Source organism: Thunnus albacares, chromosome 12 (assembly GCF_914725855.1).
Source record: "Thunnus albacares chromosome 12, fThuAlb1.1, whole genome shotgun sequence".
NCBI classification, from domain to species: domain Eukaryota; kingdom Metazoa; phylum Chordata; class Actinopteri; order Scombriformes; family Scombridae; genus Thunnus; species Thunnus albacares.
In genome coordinates, this window is record NC_058117.1 from 21,693,711 (window position 1) to 21,714,061 (window position 20,351).

Below are 20,351 nucleotides of genomic sequence, written 5' to 3' on the forward strand. Positions count from 1 at the left end.
TTTTCTTGGAGCAGATAGACCATCTGATTCTTTCAATCACTTATGACGCATGGCGCTGTCCAATCTACATGTTATGATCAAACACTCTATATTGAAGCAAAAAGGATACATGGGCTTTGTGGAGATTTCTAAAGCAGCAGCTGCAGGCATAAAAAATGTCCTTGGTACATTTGAAAGGGGTCTCAATCGATGGCAGCCTTAGTCAAAAGTTATCTAAAGGGTTAAGTGGTTACATGAGCTCTTACCATCAACGGAGGTGAGCACCACTCTGGAGTGGTCATAGGCGATGACGTTTGCATAGCGATTCTTTGGCTTGTTGACTTCCATGTTGGAGTTCTCCCAGGTAAACTGCTGGCCTGGATCAATGGACTGTGAGAGAGGGCAAGGGGGAAAAAGACAGTGAGAGAAGAGAAAAATGTAAGGCAGATGGAGAGAGAAGGTGATTATGATAGAGTGCACAGAGAGACAGAAGGAAAGAAAAGAAAACAGAAGCACAAATAGAGGCTCTTGAGTGTTACATGTATAAAATACAGTGAGGCAGGCGGCTAAGGGGATGGGGCAATACTACCCCACTGTCTGCGGTCACCATTCAACCGCAGTACGTCATTGGATTACACAGCCTTTGGATGGAACATATACCCACGTTGTGTCTTTTGAAAAGCCACAGTGGAGCATTACAGGTAAGTGGTTTAATATTGTGTGTAGTACAGTGTGCGGACTCAAAATACTGTATCAGCTGACAAAGAGTTTTATTGCTGGCTCCGCTGCAACTACTAACGACGCATTAACATGTTAATCATTTGCATGACATTTGATGCCTTTAATTCTAATGAAGCAGAAATATAAGGTCACTTATTATGGTGATTTAAATCACCAAAAAAAAAAAAAAAAGCAAATCTGCCATAGATTGAGCCAAGAGAGCCAGCGCATTCCTCCAATTTCCTGTTCGACACATTGATGAGAATGTTCATTTTGGCCAAGGAGATGAATAAAGGTTCTGCTCAAGCCTGCAGGCAACCACAAACAGTCACTCCCGCCGTTTAGAGTGGCTACACTGAATTACCCGATTCTGAGAAGTCAGATGCATGACCAATTGCAGTAACCATGATTCCTCTCATCCTCTGTCTGTCTTTCTGTTCTCATCTTCTATTTCTGTTGCCTTTTCCTGTCTTTTATTTTTGTTTCAGCCCTCTCCCTTTCAGCCTCTCTCTGTTTCAAACCCTTTTTCTACTTACGTCATTTGTCTCTTGGGCTAAGACGACAGTAGACTGCATACATATTGATCTGGTGAGATATGTGACGGCCTCCCATCCCTTGGGTCGATAATGTCACAGAGTCTCTTGTTATTCTGTATCGATCCTCCGCAGCTCACATCGGAACCATGTCCACTAATTCCCCAGACCTTTCGCCTCGCAAATCCAGCAGGAGTCAGAACGACACCTTGGAAATTCCTTCACTTACTTAACTTGGCCGTAGCACTCGTTTAATTATTAGAGGTTATTTTGTGTCAACACTTGACGGCTCAAATATAATAATAATTATTGGATAATGGATAATGATAAGGGTGCAAGGTGAGGCCTGGAGAGAGTGGGGATTAGGATCATGTGCTATCAAGTGATGGGAAAAACAGCAAAAGCTAAAGTGTGCTGACCTGAACATGACCCAGGTAAGGTTTGCCCCCATTAGAACAATAAAGACACTGTTTCTATTTGTAAATCTCAGGTATCTCGCTATGTTGTCCTCAAAAGGACATTAAGTAGCCCCTGTCTTGGTAAAAATAAAATGTACACACAATATTTTTTATACTTTATAAGTTTGCTTCAAGGGAAAAGCCATGTATGTACATACTGTTTTTGAACAAGATAAGAAAAATGTGAAGTGCTCGTATGCAAGAAATCTTCCACTGAGGTTCTAAATTGCTCAGCAGTCATGTGGGTATATGCCTATTGCTGCTGATGAGCTCAGCACTGCCAATTTCTCTGTCTGTGCCTGCCAGTATGAAGAGAAAGATTTCATTTGCAGTCAAAACATGTCATATCCATTTGAGTGCTCAGTGAACACAGCAGGCACATTAGACTGACAACTAGCAAACAAGTTAGGTAGAGATGCTAGAAAGAGGTGAGAAGCACCTAAGGTATTCTCGCTGACAAATGAAATGCTTTCAAATGAACTTAATGATAGTGCTATGACGACTGCAGCGTGATATTGCTTCCTGTGATAAAACGACTGTCAGTGGGAGCTGCAGTATGCCTGATTGACAAATACGACTCATTATCCAGTGTGCTCATTGCTTAGTGTGATGCGGACTGGCGTTGGTGGTAAAGGAAGTGTCAGGCTGCCTAAAACATCAGGGAGAGGAAGTGGAGAGGCCTCTACAAAGTCTGTGCCTTGGGGTAAGGCACAATGGGAGCAGCCGGCGAACGTGACTGTGACAAAGCGCCGTGAGCTCTGCCACAGCGCCTCGGCTGGCACAGAGACGGACGACCATCTGCCGGGCCATGGAGGGGGTCTTCCCTGGCTTGGAATGACTGGTGCGGGGAGGGAATGGGGCTGGGCTGGTTGCCTGCAGTCATACAAGCCTCTTCTCTGGCTTGATTCGTTTACACTAACTCAACAGGCCAGGAGGGCGATGTGTTGGAGAGGCACTGAGCAACACAAGAAAGCACTTAATTGAGTGCAGACTTTTACCAAGGCCTAATTATCTCCCCAGTTAACTGTTAATTTCACAGTGAACCATATAAAAAACCATTAGAATCATATTCTGTGTGTTATAAAATGTACAGCTTTGCATACAAACATAATATGTATAAGGCTGTTTTGTCATACATAATAATGGCCCCTTATTACAGATTTCATACAAGACTACACTTAGACACATCTCTCAGCATAATACAATAAAACTCAACAGCATAACAAACTATACCCTCCAAAATGAAGACAGTTTAAACAAAAATAGAACCTCCATGAAGGTAGGATTTATTGCAGGGCTGCTGTATTAAACTTTATTAGTTTTAGCTAGGAATAAAAAAAATTAGTATAATTATAAAATCTGAGTGAATAAGGCTTTAATCATGCGAGACAAAATACACAAACACTGTGTGTTAATCTAAGCACCGTATGCGGTTCTAAATGCTTAATTTTTTATGATATTACAGGGTAGATGATAGAACAGTTATATAAGCCTATCGAATGGATATTTTCACAGATTGACCTTTTCACAGTTAGCAGAACAGTTATAAAATGCTGGATAAAGTTTGGCCTCATGAGGTCACCGCCATAGCAACGTATGGTTAGTATAGACAAACAGAGAGGGGCTGTAACTTCTAGGTGGAGGTCAAACAAAAAGAAGATCTACAATCATTCCAATGAGCCAATCCAATGAATGATATCAATGTGAGGATTAGAGCTGGTTAGACAAAACGGATCGAACAATCAGAACAAATAAATAAAAGACAGCACATGTTTTTCTGTATTCAAGGATGCCTCTCCTCTTCATCTGGTCTTGCTTAGTCTCCAAACCAACTATGTGCCACTTTAAATGCAAATTTGCTCCTTTTTTTGGGGGGAAGAACACCGACAAGAGATAATCCCTCACTGAGTTGCATCGGAGAGACCGCAGGCAAAACAACATTCTTCAGGGAAACATCAAGACGCACACAGATTGCTTAAGCAACTCGCCACCTGCTAGTTTTGTGAAAAAGCATCTCACATCATTTAATGTAAGTGTTGGTTTCCTGGTGGGATTGGTAATAGAGTTGTAAAAATGACTGAAGAATGTCTGTGAAAGACGTCTTCCATAATCCATTAGAATACATGCATATGGGATCAAAGAGGCACACCAAACTTCCTTCCAGACACGATAACAAAGAAACACATTTATATGCTTGAAAGAGAGGGAAACACTGATATAGCATTACTGCACGGCTCTTACCTCATACTCCTGGGAAAAGCGTAGGCCGTCGTTGGCTTTCAGTCGCTCTATGTGGTCAGCCAGGTCAATGACAGGAATGGGTGGGTGCTCCCTCATTCCTGGGAGAGGAAGAGGAGGAAGAGGAAGAGGGGAAAATACAAAGAAAAGAGTGAGACCTGGCTGTTCCTGCATCAGACATGTACATCGACTTACACAAACACTAGTTGGACCACAGGGTGAGTGAGGCTGCCGGTGGGACCATGAGGTGGCTGTGTAACGGTGAGGAGAGTGCACTTTGTTCAACAATGCATGAAGAGACGGAGAGTGGAGAGAGCAGAGAAGAGTAGGAGAGAAAGTGCACAAGTTGAAACAGGCTTGTGACATTTGGTGACATTTGGTGATATCGTCATGCTAAGTGAGGAGGACAGAGGTGGGGCTGGCACGGCAATGCACATGAGTGACTGGGTGAGCATGCTCCTGGAAGGAAGCAGGAGGCAGACATCTCTCTGACTCCACAATGCTCAATTGGTGGCAGAGGTGGGATCAGAGCAGGAACCCACAAGTCTCTACAAATCAGTCACACTGTCACTTCCCAAGGAGGAAAAAAACTGACTGGTCACCAGCCAAAACTCATTTCTTTGAAAATCTCTTTCCTTACAATAGACTATCTTTCGGCCCAGCCTGGAGCGCTTGGGCTGGATTAATTTCAAACAACCCCCCTCGCCGCTCTCTAGATTTCTCATCGCCGGGTTATTGGATGATTTATTGCTAATCTACCGACACAAATTCCCCTATGCCTCTGAACTTGGCAAGGCTCTGCTCTTAAACGGATTGCTGGAAACTCGTCTATGTGTTAAAAGTTAACTGTATGCGATGCATGAACACACTCTTAAGTTATACACAGAGCATCATTAACCTTACATATAGCCTTGAAGTCACACAGAGATCAGAAAGACACATTAAAAAAGGTACACATTAACATTAGCGCCTTTGACTGAGCTCATCTGTAAGGTCATGGGGTCATGCTTTCAGATGAGTGACTGCTGCAGGCTCATTATTGCTGTAATGCTAATGGCTAATGGCTGGTAACTATGGCCACTGCACAAGATGAGACCTGACCAATTACACTAATTTAATACTATCACACAGGGGTCCTATGAGCACATTAGCATCAGTGTGTATGTGTTTGTGCGTGTTCAGCCAGGTCTTTTACAGCCATGTTGTTGGTTAAATGGAGAGTGAAGACATAGATAGCAAGGCTAATGTACAGCAAGTGTAACTGTCCGCACTGCTCAACTATCCATGAAGCCGTCTAAACCTTTTGCTTCCGCACCAAAAAGGTGTTTAGGAAATTGCAGCATCCTTGGAGTGCCAGAGGCTACAAGGTTGTGGGCTTGCGATGTCTGTCAGGATTGCAACAGGGGAATGGGATCAGGAGCGAGTGAGAGAGGAAGACTGCATGTGTGGGAAATACACAGTAGGTGAGAGATCAGACTAACTTGGAGTGTTGGGGCAGCGATGAGTGCTGGGACCTGTGGAGAGAGGAGAGTCAAGGAGGAAGGAAGAAGAACACTCAATCAATGGAGATGGCTCAGGATCAGACCAGGGCCAAACAGTATCTGCAAATAACCTTTCAAGCTAGTTGGAGTGCACAGCGGGGTGGTGTTTGCCCTATCAGGAGAACTCAAGAAGCGTAGTTTAGGCTGTTAAACAGAAGCTGGACCTTGACATACTCCCCTGTGATTGCTCAGTGTAAATTGCACTAGTCCATAAAGGGCACTTCTTGTTTTATCTTGAGGACAATTTCAGTTTATTACAGCTTGGGTCTTATTTTCCAAGTTTTGGCCATCATTTCTAATGGTTAGGATAACATTATAACCATCAAGGAAATTACTGAGATCTGGGAACATAGTGGAGCAAGAAATACAAGAGGTCAGATGATCAGACAGATGAGCTAAACCACTTTATCTATAGGTAAAATAAAAGCCTAAAATGTTGGGAAAGGTCTGTGAAATTAGAAGGGTATTTACAACTGACAGTTTGGGTGAAAATTTTACCATTCGACTTTGTTTGCTTGTGTTCTTTGCTCCATTGGTCTGCGCTATCACTGTATTTCCAGATATCAGCAATTAGCCATCATTACTGAAAAAAATAACTCCCAAAACTAAGATCCGGAACAAGAATTCCCCTTTGATATGCCCTGGCACTAGGTTTTATTTGAGGTGTTAAACATGAATGATCACAGTAAAGTATTTGCAAATACTATCTGAACCAGGTCTGCCAAGGATACACCAGGGCAGTTACTCATAGAATCACACGCCTGCTGCTGGAGTGCCAAGTGTGCAGCCCAGATCTGTTTAACAAACCAACATGCTGGAGACATGAGCTGCAATTGGCTGGACCACTTAACAACAATCAGAATCAGGGCAAGAATGTTCACCTGCTGTGGGCGAATCAAAGAGAGAAAGAGCGGGAGGACAGAGGAATGGGTTGTTCAATATTCACTCAGTTCAGCCTTCGAGTCTCACACGTTTACACGAGCTAGACGCAGCCTTGATGATTTTTGATAATCACTGTTCTTGAAGCAACACAGCGAGGTGAAAAGGGAGAGAAAGAAAGAGATACATGTTGACGTATAGAGAGATAGATAGAGAGAGAGAGAGATGGGGTGGGGGGTGTGAGAGAAAGAGAGAGAGAGAGAGACAGAGAGAGAGAGATTACCCTACAGGGGGAAATGGAAGACAAAAGAGAAAAAAGGTGGAGTGGGAGGACGGGAGAACAGGGCTCTTTTAGAGCGGCAGCACTGCTTAATTCCTCTGCAGGGGTTCAAAGGGGCTATGCATGTGTGTGTGTGTGTATGGCGAATGGGATCTTTAATAACCCGTGAGAAGGGATACACACATACACACACATTGCAAACCTACAGAAACACGCACACATGCGCATGCACCAGGGTTGACATTTTCTCTCAGCTCCATTGTTCCCTCCGCCTGGCTCACCTTGACATCAGAGGCAGCAGGACTCATTACCAGCTGGGGGGAATGAAAGGAGCTCATGGAGGGAGGAGGAGCGAGGAGATCAGGAAGAGAAAGGCAGAAGGCTGATGCTGAGGCGGGCACCCTGACACAACCCCCCCCCCCCCCCCGCCCCCCCCTCCCTTCAACCCACCCCACTTCACCACTGTGCGTGGATGGAATCTGAATTCACTCAGCCTGACTCCACTCACAGCATCCACAGCTGGGTATGATGACGAACACGATTTGTTTATTTTCTCTTACTGACCAATTTTTCTATTTTTGAGAACAAAAAAAAAAAACGCTTGAAAATAAAAGATATTAAGGAACACTATTAAGGGTATAGATATCTTCTTTCAGTGCTGAAGATAGGATTATCTCTGTTTTTGAATTACTGACTGATGAATTTCAGGGAAGATTTCCATTTTGGAGTGAAGCCCCTCCAAATCTACAGTCACAAAGACAGAATATACTTTTTAACCATTCTTATGTAGGGAAATATTGACTAAGCACATGCTGTTTTCCAGCATCTCCCACATTTAATCAAGACATTCACACTTGGGAGTTCAATACAACAAACCTCCCTCAGTTTACCACTTAGCAGGTCCATGGGAGCAAGAAAAGGTTAACTTTAAGGGTAGTTGCTGAGGGAAGGCAGAGCAAACATTACCATATGTCGCTACATGTGTAATTGTTAGAACATTGTTCGTTACCTGGGGTTTGGTAGTTGAGTCTTCTCATCTCCACAGGGTCGGAGGAGTTAGCCAGGAGGGAGTCTTTCACCCCACCTGAGTGCTCATCCTTGGGTAGGGGTGATGCCCGTTTCCTGAGGTGACAGAAACAGAGAGCAGTGGTTTAACAACATCATGCTGAGGCCACCTACATGCTTAATACACTTGCTCTGCACCTAGCCATCAATTCCTATAGCTAACCGCAAGTGGCACTGACAGGATGATTAAGAATGACATCAGTGTTTCCTCTATATGGTTAGAAAACAGGGCTGAAGGAAATGCATTTTCACTGTGTTACACACTCAATGAGATTAACGGCATAGATAATGGTTCTCAAAACTAGTTCTGAGGACCAGCAATTCAAGAGACAGTAGGTACCAGGGCATTACCCCCATTAGTTTGCCAACTGGAGTTTAATGTGTTTGAAGAAATGCCATCATTTTCCTGGAGTGGGCTAGGTTCGGTTTGTTTGCTGCTGGATAGGTGACAGCTGCTGTGTCGGTATGTGTACATATGCGTGTGTGTTTGTGTGTAGCAAAGATTTAAATGTGTGATTTTTGCTGCTGCTGTGTGTGTGTGTGTGCTAACAACACATTGTGTTTACTGGCTTTCCAGGTTGAGAGGAAAACAGGCGGATGCTGTAATTAGCTCATCAGCTGGGTGGCACAACACTGGGTAATTAGACCAGTTCTGCAGCACCTGTGCTGCCAGGCCTGGCCTAGCTGAGCCTAGCACAGCACAGAACAGAAAAGCACAGCTCAGACTGGCTCAGCTCAGTCGACCGTAGCTTTGTCCATCAGGCTGAAAGAGAAACAGAAAACGCAGCCTGCCTGTATTCTAATGCTCAGACAGCCAGCATCTGTTGACATACACACACAAACACGCACACAGATGTACACTTTCCCACCTCTCTCACTTTCGCAACCACACGCACACACACACTCTCATGCAGATACAGCTGCAGACACACAAGCCTTCTGACTGCAAATGGAAATGGGCGGAAGGCAGCATCAGGGCGCCCTGTGGAAATTTCACATCTCATTGCACTCCATTTGCAAGTGGCAAGCATGGGTTTTAGGCAGGAGCAGGGCCTTCTGTTGAAGCCCGATGTGGTGAGAATACATAAAGCTGGTGGTGCACATACAGCCTTAACACGGTCCACCTCAGCCGCTGGGCCTTGGGCCTCACCGCCACCTGTTATCTTATGCTGCAGGGGCTTAAGCTAATGCTAGCAGCGTGACGGCTAATCTATGACAAGCATCTCTTCCTCTCCAGCCGTGAGCTGAGCCAGGCTGTATCCGGTTTTCCCAGAGATCACTGATGGTGCTGGTGCTGGGGAAGGGGGGGTTGAAAGACTTGGGCATCTGTGATCTGTTCTCCACACCCCTCATCTCTCCCTCTGACCCAATCAGATGCCAATCTACATGACACTTTCGTGCTGGGCTAAAGTAAACATGGCAGCAATCTCAATGGGGTTATTCATCTCAGGCTCAAAGTGAGGGTTAAGACGTGTGAGAATGTAAGTACACACATACTTATACACACAGACTGTGTGAGTGTGTAAGTATGTGTGCAGTACAGGGTGTGCTTAATGAGGGTAGAACAGGGCCCTTTGTTGAGACTCCTGCCACGAGGAGGCAGGGAGAGGGGAAAAAAGGCTAAAAGTGGAGGAATGGGTCTCTGTGGAAAATGTCAGCTTAAAAGATGGGAACATTTCTTTTTCAGCAGTTTCCCCGCCTGGCATTTACTTCACAATGGCCCATTCAACAGCAGGTGATGCCTTGGCATATTCAGATGGGGCCAATCTTGAAGGAGCGCGCTGACACTGGGTGGATAATGAAACACAGCACGGAGACAAACCACAGCAGACAGGACGATCTGAAGGGGGAACACTGGCACTAGATGTGGAACATGCATTGGTACACGGGTGTGACCCTGGGGTTCCTTTGACCCCAGTTATCAAAGGCTGCAGAGTCGGCTGCTTCTCATGTCTTGTAAGTCTTTTCAAACCGAACAAATCAAGACTAGACAAACCAATTTAAAGATATTTCCTTTCATTTTTGTGTTACAGGAAGATTTTTTTGGCGCAAATACTGACTGGAGCTGAGAGGAAGCTGACCCTGCAACCCCAATGAATTGAAGAATACCACCAATTTCACAACACAAATGAAAAGGGCTTGGGCTGTGAAAGATGAAGTTGTGGCTGAGGTGACAGTGACAGTACCAACCTTTCCTGTTTGCTGCATTCACAGAAGGCAAAGAGAAAGGGGAGGGGGGATTAATAGGTAATTGTTATCCACATGGACCCAAAACTCCTTTCACCAAAAGTTTGTTCGAACTTTGTACTATTTTCAGAGAGCTAAATCCAGTTCATACAAAATTTCAAACCACATCATGAAAGCACAGCACAAAAAGTTATCTTAACGCTTGCTTGAGACTTTCTAGAATAACCTCATCATTGTTCACTGCTGGTGTTGGTCTTGGCGAATATGCAAGTAACAATAACAACCCAAGCTGTGATTATTCCTTTGCACATTTAATGCCAATCCACAGTGAAAAGGGCACACATCCACCTCCCCACAGTCCCTCCTGTCAATCTGCGTCTACATGGAGAAAGGGCTTCCAGACAGAGGACGTGCTTCTCAGCAGTGAGCCAAAGGCCTATTATTAACCAGTCCCTTTCTGAGTCTGCTGGAGACAGAAGCCACACAGCAGTCTGCAGGCTGTGGAGAACAGGTATGATATGAAATAACAAATTTGTAATGGAGCCATCAGGAGAAGATAGGGAGGTGTGTCTTAAACAGAAAAAAAGCAAAGCGAGGTGAGTGATGGCTGATAGATAAAAGATTCCCATCCAAATTGTATTTTTATATAGTTTAAACCACATTATCATTACACCATACAAATTATATTTTTATTTTTTAAGTCTAAAACCCAAAGATACTCATCTTACAATGATATAAAACAAAGGAAATCTTCAGATTTTAGAAGTGAAAACTAGCAAAGGTTTAGCATTTTTGCTTAATAAATGACCTAAAACAATTGATTATCAAAATAGAGGTTGACAAACTAATCGACTGATCATTTCAGCACTACCACTAGCCATTTATCTGTACCTCCCCAGCACCTTGTTGGCCTGTGTAGCACAGGGGTAGCTGAGGTGCTTATAAGAGATATTCACTGAGCTTTTAGTTAAGCCCTCTGTTGCAGTCTTCTGTTTCTTATTTGAAATGACCAATAGTGTTGGCCAAAACACATTTCTCACTCCTAACTAAGGGTTTTTGACAGCCAAGCTGTGCTTTTTATTAAGGAGGCAATGTCAGCTGCCATTTCAACTGACACTTCACATGGTATTGTTAAAAACAGCCAACTGAGCTCAAATCTTTCGGGGAGAAATGAGGATTTTCAAAAAGATAAATCAATCTGCCTTTTTTTTTCCTTTCCCATTACACTGTGTATTATGGTAAGGAAATTGGATGTTACAGTTTGGTGTGTGAGCAGCCTGGTGCAAGTGGCAGAGGGGGGCATACCTCATTACCAATCCTGATGCAACCAAAAGAAACCTACAATCACAAGTGTCACTGCAGTTCAACCTCAAACAAGCACAGAGGAATGATACACAGAAGCACAGCCTCTTACTTCTTAAAGAGCAGGATGGCGATGACGATGATGATGATGAGGACCACAGCCAACACTGGGCCCATGACCCACAACATTTCGGGTTGCTCCATCCCCTGAGACATACGTGTGGTGACCTGGATGAGGTCGGAGTAGGGACTTGCTGAAAACGTCATCTGTAAGGGAAAAGAAAAGGGAGGTTCATGTGCAGGTTCATGAGAGCCAAGTCTCTTCAGAGCTATAGGATTTATTCAAGGTTTTCCCTTCTCATCTAAATTTGAGGCGGCCCTCCTGAGGGGTAGGGCAGGGTTTTCCTGCTGAAAGCAGATAATTCAACATTCAGCACAGTTTTTAAATGTGGAGTAACCACAGGAAGTCGTGGGTAATTGGCAGTTTTCTTAGGTTTTAATATAGATTAGAAGTTGGTCTAAAGATACATTTGAATATTTTTCTTAGCTTTTTTGTTAGTGTAGCTCGACACAGTGAACTGGTCAGGTGAAGAACCACAGGTGCTTATTACTACATCAAAACGTCCAACACACTGACTCAGTGTGAGCTGTGCATTTTTTGTTCTGATGCTAAGATTAAACAAGATAAGGATGGGTCATAAATTAGCTCCAAAGTGAATATGAATGACAGACAAGCTGATTGAGAACCCCAAATATTCTTAAATCAAAGAGAAAAACAAAAGGAATCAGGAAACAGACATTTATTATACAGTATTTTATGTAGTTGGAAACAGATTAGGAAAGGGATAGAAGGAATACAAATATCTGACATTTAATGCTAATAATAGGCCATGGTTCAAGGATGCAGCAGAACAAGCTATAAGGATCGACCAAACTCAAAACACTTTTCCAAAAGTTAATCGCCACATCGGCTAATGAAGGTATGACCATGTTTCCATTAAAGCACTGCATCCCATTAGAGGTAACTGAGACAGCTGATGGGTGTGAGACAGGAGAGTGAGAAAGATAGAAACAGAGAAGAAGAGAGCGGCAGGGATGAGTGTGAATGTCCCTTGGCCGCTGAGATAAATGGGGGCACAGGAGAGGACTCATCTCTTCTTCATTAGTGTTCACACCGTGACGGAAGAGGAGGAGGAGGTGATGGTGAGGGTGCGTTTCCACCTTGGTTGTAAATGAGACATCTCCCCGCTCCTTCGTCTTCAAATGACGGAGAGGAGTAGGAGGAGGAGGAGGAGGAGGAGGAGGAGGAGGAGGAGGAGGGGGAGTGATGGAGGTGTGTTTGAGTGTGTGTCTGAGGAGCGGGTGCACGAAGCGACGCAGTATGGTGTTTAAAAAAAGTGTCTCAAAGAAAGAGAGAGTCCAACTGCGGAAGACCAAGGTGACAGATGAGAAAGAGAAAGAGGGAGGTGCGAGGCATCTGTCATTAGAGCCCAGCGTGCCTCCTATTGAACAATGATGGGAGATGCAGGTTGGGGAGGGGAGGGTGACAGATCGCAGCCCTCGAAGGGAATTGGGCTCCCAGCATGCAGCAGGAGTGGCGGGGCGGCAGGCAGCAGTAATCCGGATCATTAGCCGCACAGCAGCCTGCTCTTCGGCACACAGGCAGATATTAATTGGAAAGATAAGCTGAGATGAGCTCAAAGAGTCCTGCGCTCTGTCGTATAGTTCTGTTATCTCTTGTACTCTTGGGCAACTGGCGGAAACATTTACAGGACGGGTGTGTGAGTGTTACAGCATGTCTCAATCGTGTACGTGCATACCGGCATGCTCTGATATTAGGAGCAGACGCAAGATAAGAAAAAAAGATTCACATTTTCAGGATCAGTTTTAAGTAGCAATGTTTTTCATTTGTCTTTGTCTCTCGCACACACAGATACACAGACCAGGCGCTTGAGACCGGTTCTTTTCCATTCTGTGTTCTGTCGAGAGGAACCTATTATCTAAGAACAAAGACAAACTACACAGTGGTGGGACAGTGCTGATGTGACGACACCACAAGACTTCCTGTTCCTCCGGGAGAGCCCAAAAAAGGCTGTAGGATGTGGCCCTGCAGGGAATCCTGGGAAAAAACTTTTTTTTTCTCTCTGTGGTGTAACAAATGACTGCAGCTGTGCTTTCAGAGAAGGATAAGGGAGGAAGAGTGAGAGAAGAAGAGCGGGCCGAACAAAAAGAGAGGGCTTTTTGTCTGTTGGTCACGGCGAAGTACTGGGATCATCCATTTGAACGGCCCTAATATCTGATAAAAGCTCAGTCACGCAGCTCCTAATGCCCCGGCCCTCGCAGAGTGGTATCACAATGGAGCGGTGGTGCAGTGAAGGAATGTGCGAGCTTGAGAGTGAGTGAGTCAGAGACAGTGAGAATCATCAAATATATGTGAATGTGTATTTCTTGCCACTGGATTTGCTACGCAGAATCTTCAGTCTTTTAACCACCCAGACTCTTTTTGAACAGCAAAGAGCAATATGCAAAAAACTCACACTTCCCATTTTTAACCATTGCTCACTGTTGCTTTTGCAATTTGAAATGTCTCAGCAGTAGCTAATTGACGTTAACTACATAATACATTTGAATTAAGGCCAAAATGAAATTTTCAGCTTTTGTCTAGTTAAGCCGGTGTCTGCACTCTGTCTGTGCTGGTAGATGAAAAAAAGCCCCGCTCTAGCATCCCTCCATGTCCAGCAGAATACTGTGTGTTTCTGCAGCTCAACAAGACCAACAGAGTGGTGACTCTTTACTGGTAAAATGATGCCCATCTTCCAGTTAACCTTCTATATGTACCATATCACATCATTATCAATATCGTAACCATATCAACTTATCAGGAACTCCAGTATTTGGAGCTTGTAAAAAGTAGGGTCCACCTTATTATTTTAATTTGTCAGCTACAAATTTAATAATTTATGATTACATTTGTATAATCCATCATTTAATGCTGCTCTGATTTAATTTTCTTGTCGTGCTGACTAATTTTGAACTTTAATCACTCTACAAATCAAACCTGAAGTGCCTTCTCTGTCAACAAAAGGCGATAACAAATCTCAGCTGAATATTTGGTTTTTAGTTATTTACAAATTAAGTTGCTTAAACCTAAATAAATCTGATAAGGAAATCAGATTCAGACAGAAGATTAGACACTGGATTCAGATTCTATAGTGAGAAGAGACACAGGACATACATAATGACTATGGATGTTTGTTAACACTGCAGATGAGTATTTTTTCTGTACTGTAGACACTGTATATACCACTGTAAGCACTGTGAGTGAATAAAGTGTCTGCAAGTGTCGGTACGTGTGTGCATCTGTCAGTGAGAGGGAAAGAGAACGTGTGTGATTGAGTGTAAAAGACTATAAACAAATGTGTGTAAGAGCGCGCGTGTGAGCATTTGTGGAACATCAGTTTTTCTGAGCCTTTTCTCAAGCTCCTCTGAGCCTCCACGAGTGTGTGTGTGTGTGTGTTTGTCTAGGTCGCAGCCGCTGAGTATGTGTGTGTGTGATTGCAAGTGTTTGTCTGAGACAGAGTAAGAGAACAAGGGAGAGAGAGAGAGTGGGTGATGAGAGATGGCAGAGAGCGAAGAGACAGACTGAGGCAGAGGTGTTATGGTAGTAGCAGTATATCGAGTCTGCTATCTAGCCCGTGGGCTACACAACTTCCCAGTCATCCGATGTTCCACCATCCCCTGAGCTCAGAATCCGCTACGTGCAGTACAGGCACATTTGTTTCAACTCACCATTGACCCCGCTAGCTCCTCGTCTCTCCAAAAGTGTCTTAAATAAGCCGCAGGGGTGTGTGCCAGACAAACAAACAAACATGCAAAGACGCCCATTATGTATCTGCCGCTCTCCCTGCCTCCCCAGGGAGACTGAGGAGCCCACACTCATTGTTGCCTGACACAGGCAAAGACAGTTAGAGGGAGGTAGAAGGAAGGCAAGAGAAAGCTGTATGAAGAGTGAGAGGGAGAGATGATAGTATGCGTGAGTATGCCTTTATCTATCAGAAACAGAAATGTGGCTACAGGGTCTAGCCTACCCTGTATGATGACCCTTCTCCTTCACACTGAAGTTCTCCCTTCATACTTTTTTTTTCTCTAAACTCCATTTTTCCCCTCACATGCCCTCTTTTCCCATTCAGAAACTGCACTTTTACCTCTCTGGCTGTCTGAATACTAAGCATCCAGATATCTGGAGGCATTGCTAGAGGGAAGCGCCTCTAGGAACGGAGGTGACGTTGCACAGTTGAACAGAGGATCCCTCCGAAATTGCCTAAATTTCTACCACCCTTGGTGAAAGGTTTGGATTGAATATGCCCTCATACTCTCTGTAAGAAAAGAACATATTGTTTTCATAATTCTTTCTTGATATTGTTCGTCAAAAGCCTTTTACGGTATATTTCAAAAGAAACCAGTATTCCATGTTAAGGGTGTTTTGAGCCCAGAGCACCAACAGAATTAGTGCTAAAAAGCCAATTCTTGTTGAGAGTGAGCAGAATATAAATGCCTGGATTGTATTGCAAACGGAAAACTGTGGTACACACATTTGAACACTGTCCATCTTGGTTTCTCTCAAGCTCACCTCTCCCTTATCAAAAGAAAGCCACACATTAGCACAATCTCCTCCTCTTCCACCAGTTCACTCTCTCTCATCCCGGCTTCACAGGCTGGACAGGACACAAGACAAAAAATTTTGCTTTCCTCTTTTCCTCTCTCCAACACCACCTCTCCTCTCTGTCGCACATCACACAATATTTCATGCTACCTCCCTCCCTCACTCTCTTCTCGCATTAAATGATACTGTTTATACACACGCAGCATCTATCATCCCATTTCACACTTCCCCCGGCTTGTTTATCTGCCTTGGGGTGCTGGGGAGACATGAAGGCACACTCCCTTCTTCTTTCTCCCTCTCATCCCCCTTTGCCTTCCTTTCCTTCTCTTCTTCCCTCCAACCACTGCTGGCTGCTTGTGGCCATTGATATACGAGGGCTTATTAAACCCTGGCGGTCCTGTTTGATCTACGCTGAGGGAGTTTGGGTGGTGGTGGGGAAGTGTAGTAAAGACACAAGTCATTTACTCCAGTACTTGTTGTCTTATTCTCCCGGGTCTGGTGAAGATCCTGCTCGAGGCGGCTTCTGCCAACTGCTCGCTCTCACTGCGCGCTTTACCTTCTGTACCCGTTTGTGTTTGGTAATAAATGTTTGTGAGTGCCGCGTTGGGGTTGACAAAAACAAATACTGCTGTGGCATCGGAGTTTCCAAAAGAGTGCAGTTTGGGGATTTGAGTCGATCAATGACAGCCTGCCTGTAGTCGCCACCTCGGAATTCAATATGTTTTTATGCACACAAGAAACCAGCTCACTGGGAGAAATCAGGACATCATAGTCTTGTTACTGTGCGTATTATATGCACCAGGTTGGTCAGTTATTAGATTCCTTTTCCATCCCCTACCACATTTTTGAACCAAATATGGCATATTTTAAGTGAATTTGTGACACAGTAGGATGCTGCAGCCTGAAGAGGTTTTTTTTTTCCGGCCAGAGCATTTGGAGCGACGGTTCAGTGAGAGGACAGGCTCTGTAGTGAGAAACTGTTTTTTTTTTCCATTTTGTGTGAGCAATTTGTATGACATTTTCTACAAATACTCTAATGTTCATCTCTGGAAATCAACTCATTCAGACTTATTTTTTCAATGCCGGTTATATTCCGACTTAATTATTTTAGGTACAGTACAAGCATGCACCACTATGAGTAATGATCCTTCCTTTAATCCCTGTCACAGCAACACCTTCCTAATCTAAAGTCTTCGTTGTGCACATGCACACATGTAAAAAATGTAGAAAACTGTAAAAAAAAAAAAAAGGGTTCTCCAGCAATATTGCCTCATTAACCAGGTTTGTGGTAACCCTTTACCCTAGTTAAGGAATCCAGGAGGCTTGTTCAGAAATAAATAGGGTTAGTGCAGAAAGCCGCTAATAACCAGGTTGCTTTAGTGCAGGTAAACAGCCTGTGAGTGAAGCCTGATTAATCCAAACGATTAAGTTTAAAGATGGGAGGGTGCTACATAGTTTAAGGAGGGGGAGTACACAGAGAAAGACAAATCTTGAGTGCGACTGATCCAACCTAGTGTGTCTGGCAGGTGCAGGGAGAGTGTTGTGCAGTGATGGGCTTTAAGCATCTCCTTTGAAGTCAAGTGTATCTTGGCTGCCCAATATACTCTCTTTCGCACCTCCCTCCTCTTCTCAGAGAGAAGGAGTGGGGGATTACTGGGGGAGGGGGGGCTTTAGGGACATTTAAAGCAGCATTTCAAGGGAATCAGGCCTGCTTTAGACTCCCTAGGCCCTGTGACCAGGCACTCGTCTCCCTCTTAACTCCAGCCGCACTAATCAATCTCCTCTGCTCTCTTCACAGTAGAGAAAGATGGGGAGAGGGAGAGAGACACAGAGAAGCAGAGAGTGAGTGAGAGGAAAAAAAAAAAGCTGAGAAGAGAGAGGGAAGAGAAAGAAATAGGTGAAAAGTCTGGGATTTGGTTTCGGACATGAAGCGCTCGCTCTCTCCCCCTCTGTGGTCGCTGTGGGCCCAGCTACTGAATATGCATGTCCCGGGTAGTGGAGGAGCCCAGAGCAATCGCAGGCTCTCATTCTTCCTGCAGTGAAGTTTACTCCAGACCATCCAAAGAGCCGGGCCTCTGTGTTAGTGCTGTTTGACGAGTGCATAGGGCCTCCACTTAGAAAGCCAAGAGTCTTGTATAAGCATTGTAAAGGGATCTGCGCTGGGCCCTGCTGACTGGTGAAATGGCAAAGCTGGATCTCTGATGTCACTGTCAACTGATAAGGGACTTATCAGGACAAGCTGCAATGACTTTTAGAAGCGGCCGTATTAAAGGGTAAGTGGCAGTGAAAACAACAACAATTTGGCTTGCCGCTGCCATTTTGGAATCGCTTAATGGGCAGTGTGGTTAGAGCCTGGGGATGGGTAATAAACTTAAATAGTTTGTCAGAAAAATGAAAATGTGACGTGTGCAAATACATAACAGGCTCAGGCCAATTCAGTTTTAATTCAACAAATTCAGGAGAGGCTTTTATTCAGTTTATTGGTTGGTGTTGTAAATATATCACTTGAGAATAACTGTCTGTCCTTAATCAATTAATTTAAGTTTTGCTTATTGTGTGTGTGTGTGTGTGTGTCTTACATAATTAGCAGCGCCGTCTGTCCCTTCGTATCGGAGTACGGCCAGGACAAAGCAGAGATACTCCTGCTGACTGGTCAGGGGCTTGTTGTAGAAGCCGTTGTATCTCTTCTCATCGCCAAGGGTGAAGGTGGTCGGCAGTGAAGCCAACTTGGCGGCAATGTAAGGCTTCGAGGAATCAAGGTGGCGTCGCCGCCTCAGGACAGGGCCCTCACTTGACTTTAGCAGCTGTGGAAAACATAGAAGGCAAAGGTTAAGGTTAAGTTTGGCAACACAGAGGAAAAGGAAGAGTTAATAAAGAGACTCAATTTACTGCATCACGCTGTCACATGGAGGTGAAAGCCAACGATGAATGAGACTTGGCAAAAAAAAAAAAAAGAATTAAATTATGTGCAACAGAACAACTGAATGCCCTAACTCCTAAAATCTAAAAAATTCCACACAGCTAAAATGCCCTTTGCTCAGTGATATAACTTTGCAAACAATGCAGCCAAGCTACGAAGTGAGCAATTAGCGCTTGCTCCAGCACACAATCTCAGCATGACTGCCAGCCTGGTTAATAAATGAGCAGGAGCATACAGCACTGCGGCATTGTTTTCAGCAGCATTTTGTTTTCTGTCAGTGATGTCTCATGTGCTGCTCCAGATGTAGCTTTATTAAATCATTATGTCGGAGGGAGGAGACAATGGCCTGCTCAGTGTTTAATGACTCAAGGAGTCCCATCTCTTTCTCTCTCTTGGTCTCTTCTGTTATTTCTACAGGGAGCTTGAACAATAGCGATCCAAACCAGTGAGCTTCGCAGTTTACTTAAAAATGATGCTATTAATATTCAGGCATGTCATTTAGCTTAAATTCCCTAGTGGACAAGGAAGACCTTTATTCAATAGAATAATAAAACAGTCATAAATCTTTATCCTCATTTGAATACCTTATGTAAAACTTTGTCTGGAGTTGCCAAACTCTGAGACTATAAAGAAAAATATGGAGGTAGAACAGTAATTTCTAACTACTATTTTGAAAAGTAAAAATAAACTTGCTTAACATCTACATCAATGGTTATATACCATTAAGATTATTCTCTGTTCACTGTTGGATTCAGCAGATGGGAATTGTCTGCAGAGCTGACATCAAATCAGGATACTCCCCACCTGCAAGAGTGAGTCATTTGAAATCTCTCTACCCTGCACCTCCCCTCCCTGAGCCCAGAAGGGTAGAGCTAATTAGCTACAACCAGTGACTTCCTACCCTGTTGGAACAGGAGAGGCTATTGGTGGCCTCTGACCTGGCACATTAGCCAATCAGCCACCGGCTGGCACTCACCTCATCCAGGTCCATCTCGTCTGGATTCTTCCACCGGCGCGTTGACTGGGACACCGGCACCACCACGATGTAGTACCACCTGCCAAGAAAAATAAAGCCTGTGTTAAGACTGAGTAACTGAAGCACATACACGCTGAGATCAAAGTGGGCCAAGCACATTAATAACACAGTGAAAACATTTAGAAAGACATACTTTCACTGTGAGGCTTGCTGGGCTGAATTCAAAACTTGAGCGCTACACAAGCGGGTCCAACCAAGGTCGAACACCAGCAGATTGGCACTGCATTCTCCAATTAATGGCTAATCACTAAGAACATCTGCCATGTAGATTGGAACAAACACTGTCCCAGTGAGAGGAGCCCTCAGCTAATAGAGATCCCCATAGGAATCCTTAGGTTAATAAGACCAGCTATGTTACTACTTGTGTGTGTGTGTTTTTATTGCTGTTATAATAAAAACCAAAGTAGAAGGAACAGAAAGACATTAGAAAGACATTTAGGAGTTTGGGGTCAAACTAAGGAGTTAAGTAATAAATAGAGGAAAACACTTGTGAGTACACAATGTACAAACATCTGTGTCTGTGTTTATTTATGTTCTGGCTCTTTCTTGC

The 20,351-nt window shown here is 44.1% G+C and overlaps 1 protein-coding gene across 9 annotated transcripts in view; it reads right to left on the bottom strand.

The window, feature by feature from the left end:
- The window catches only part of LOC122994647 (receptor-type tyrosine-protein phosphatase F), a 187,205-nt gene that overhangs the window by 19,419 nt on the left and 147,435 nt on the right, over positions 1–20,351 (bottom strand). For 6 of the 9 annotated variants that reach the window (XM_044369458.1, XM_044369455.1, XM_044369457.1 and 3 more), the window contains 7 exons: positions 19,742–19,820; positions 18,425–18,649; positions 11,295–11,449; positions 7,638–7,750; positions 5,410–5,442; positions 3,932–4,029; positions 246–369 (listed from right to left, as the gene is read on the bottom strand). In XM_044369458.1, the coding sequence (XP_044225393.1) occupies positions 246–369; positions 3,932–4,029; positions 5,410–5,442; positions 7,638–7,750; positions 11,295–11,449; positions 18,425–18,649; positions 19,742–19,820 (827 nt within the window). The remainder of the gene's footprint in view (positions 1–245; positions 370–3,931; positions 4,030–5,409; positions 5,443–7,637; positions 7,751–11,294; positions 11,450–18,424; positions 18,650–19,741; positions 19,821–20,351) is intronic. The other 3 variants (XM_044369464.1, XM_044369463.1, XM_044369459.1) reach the window with 1 other exon arrangement.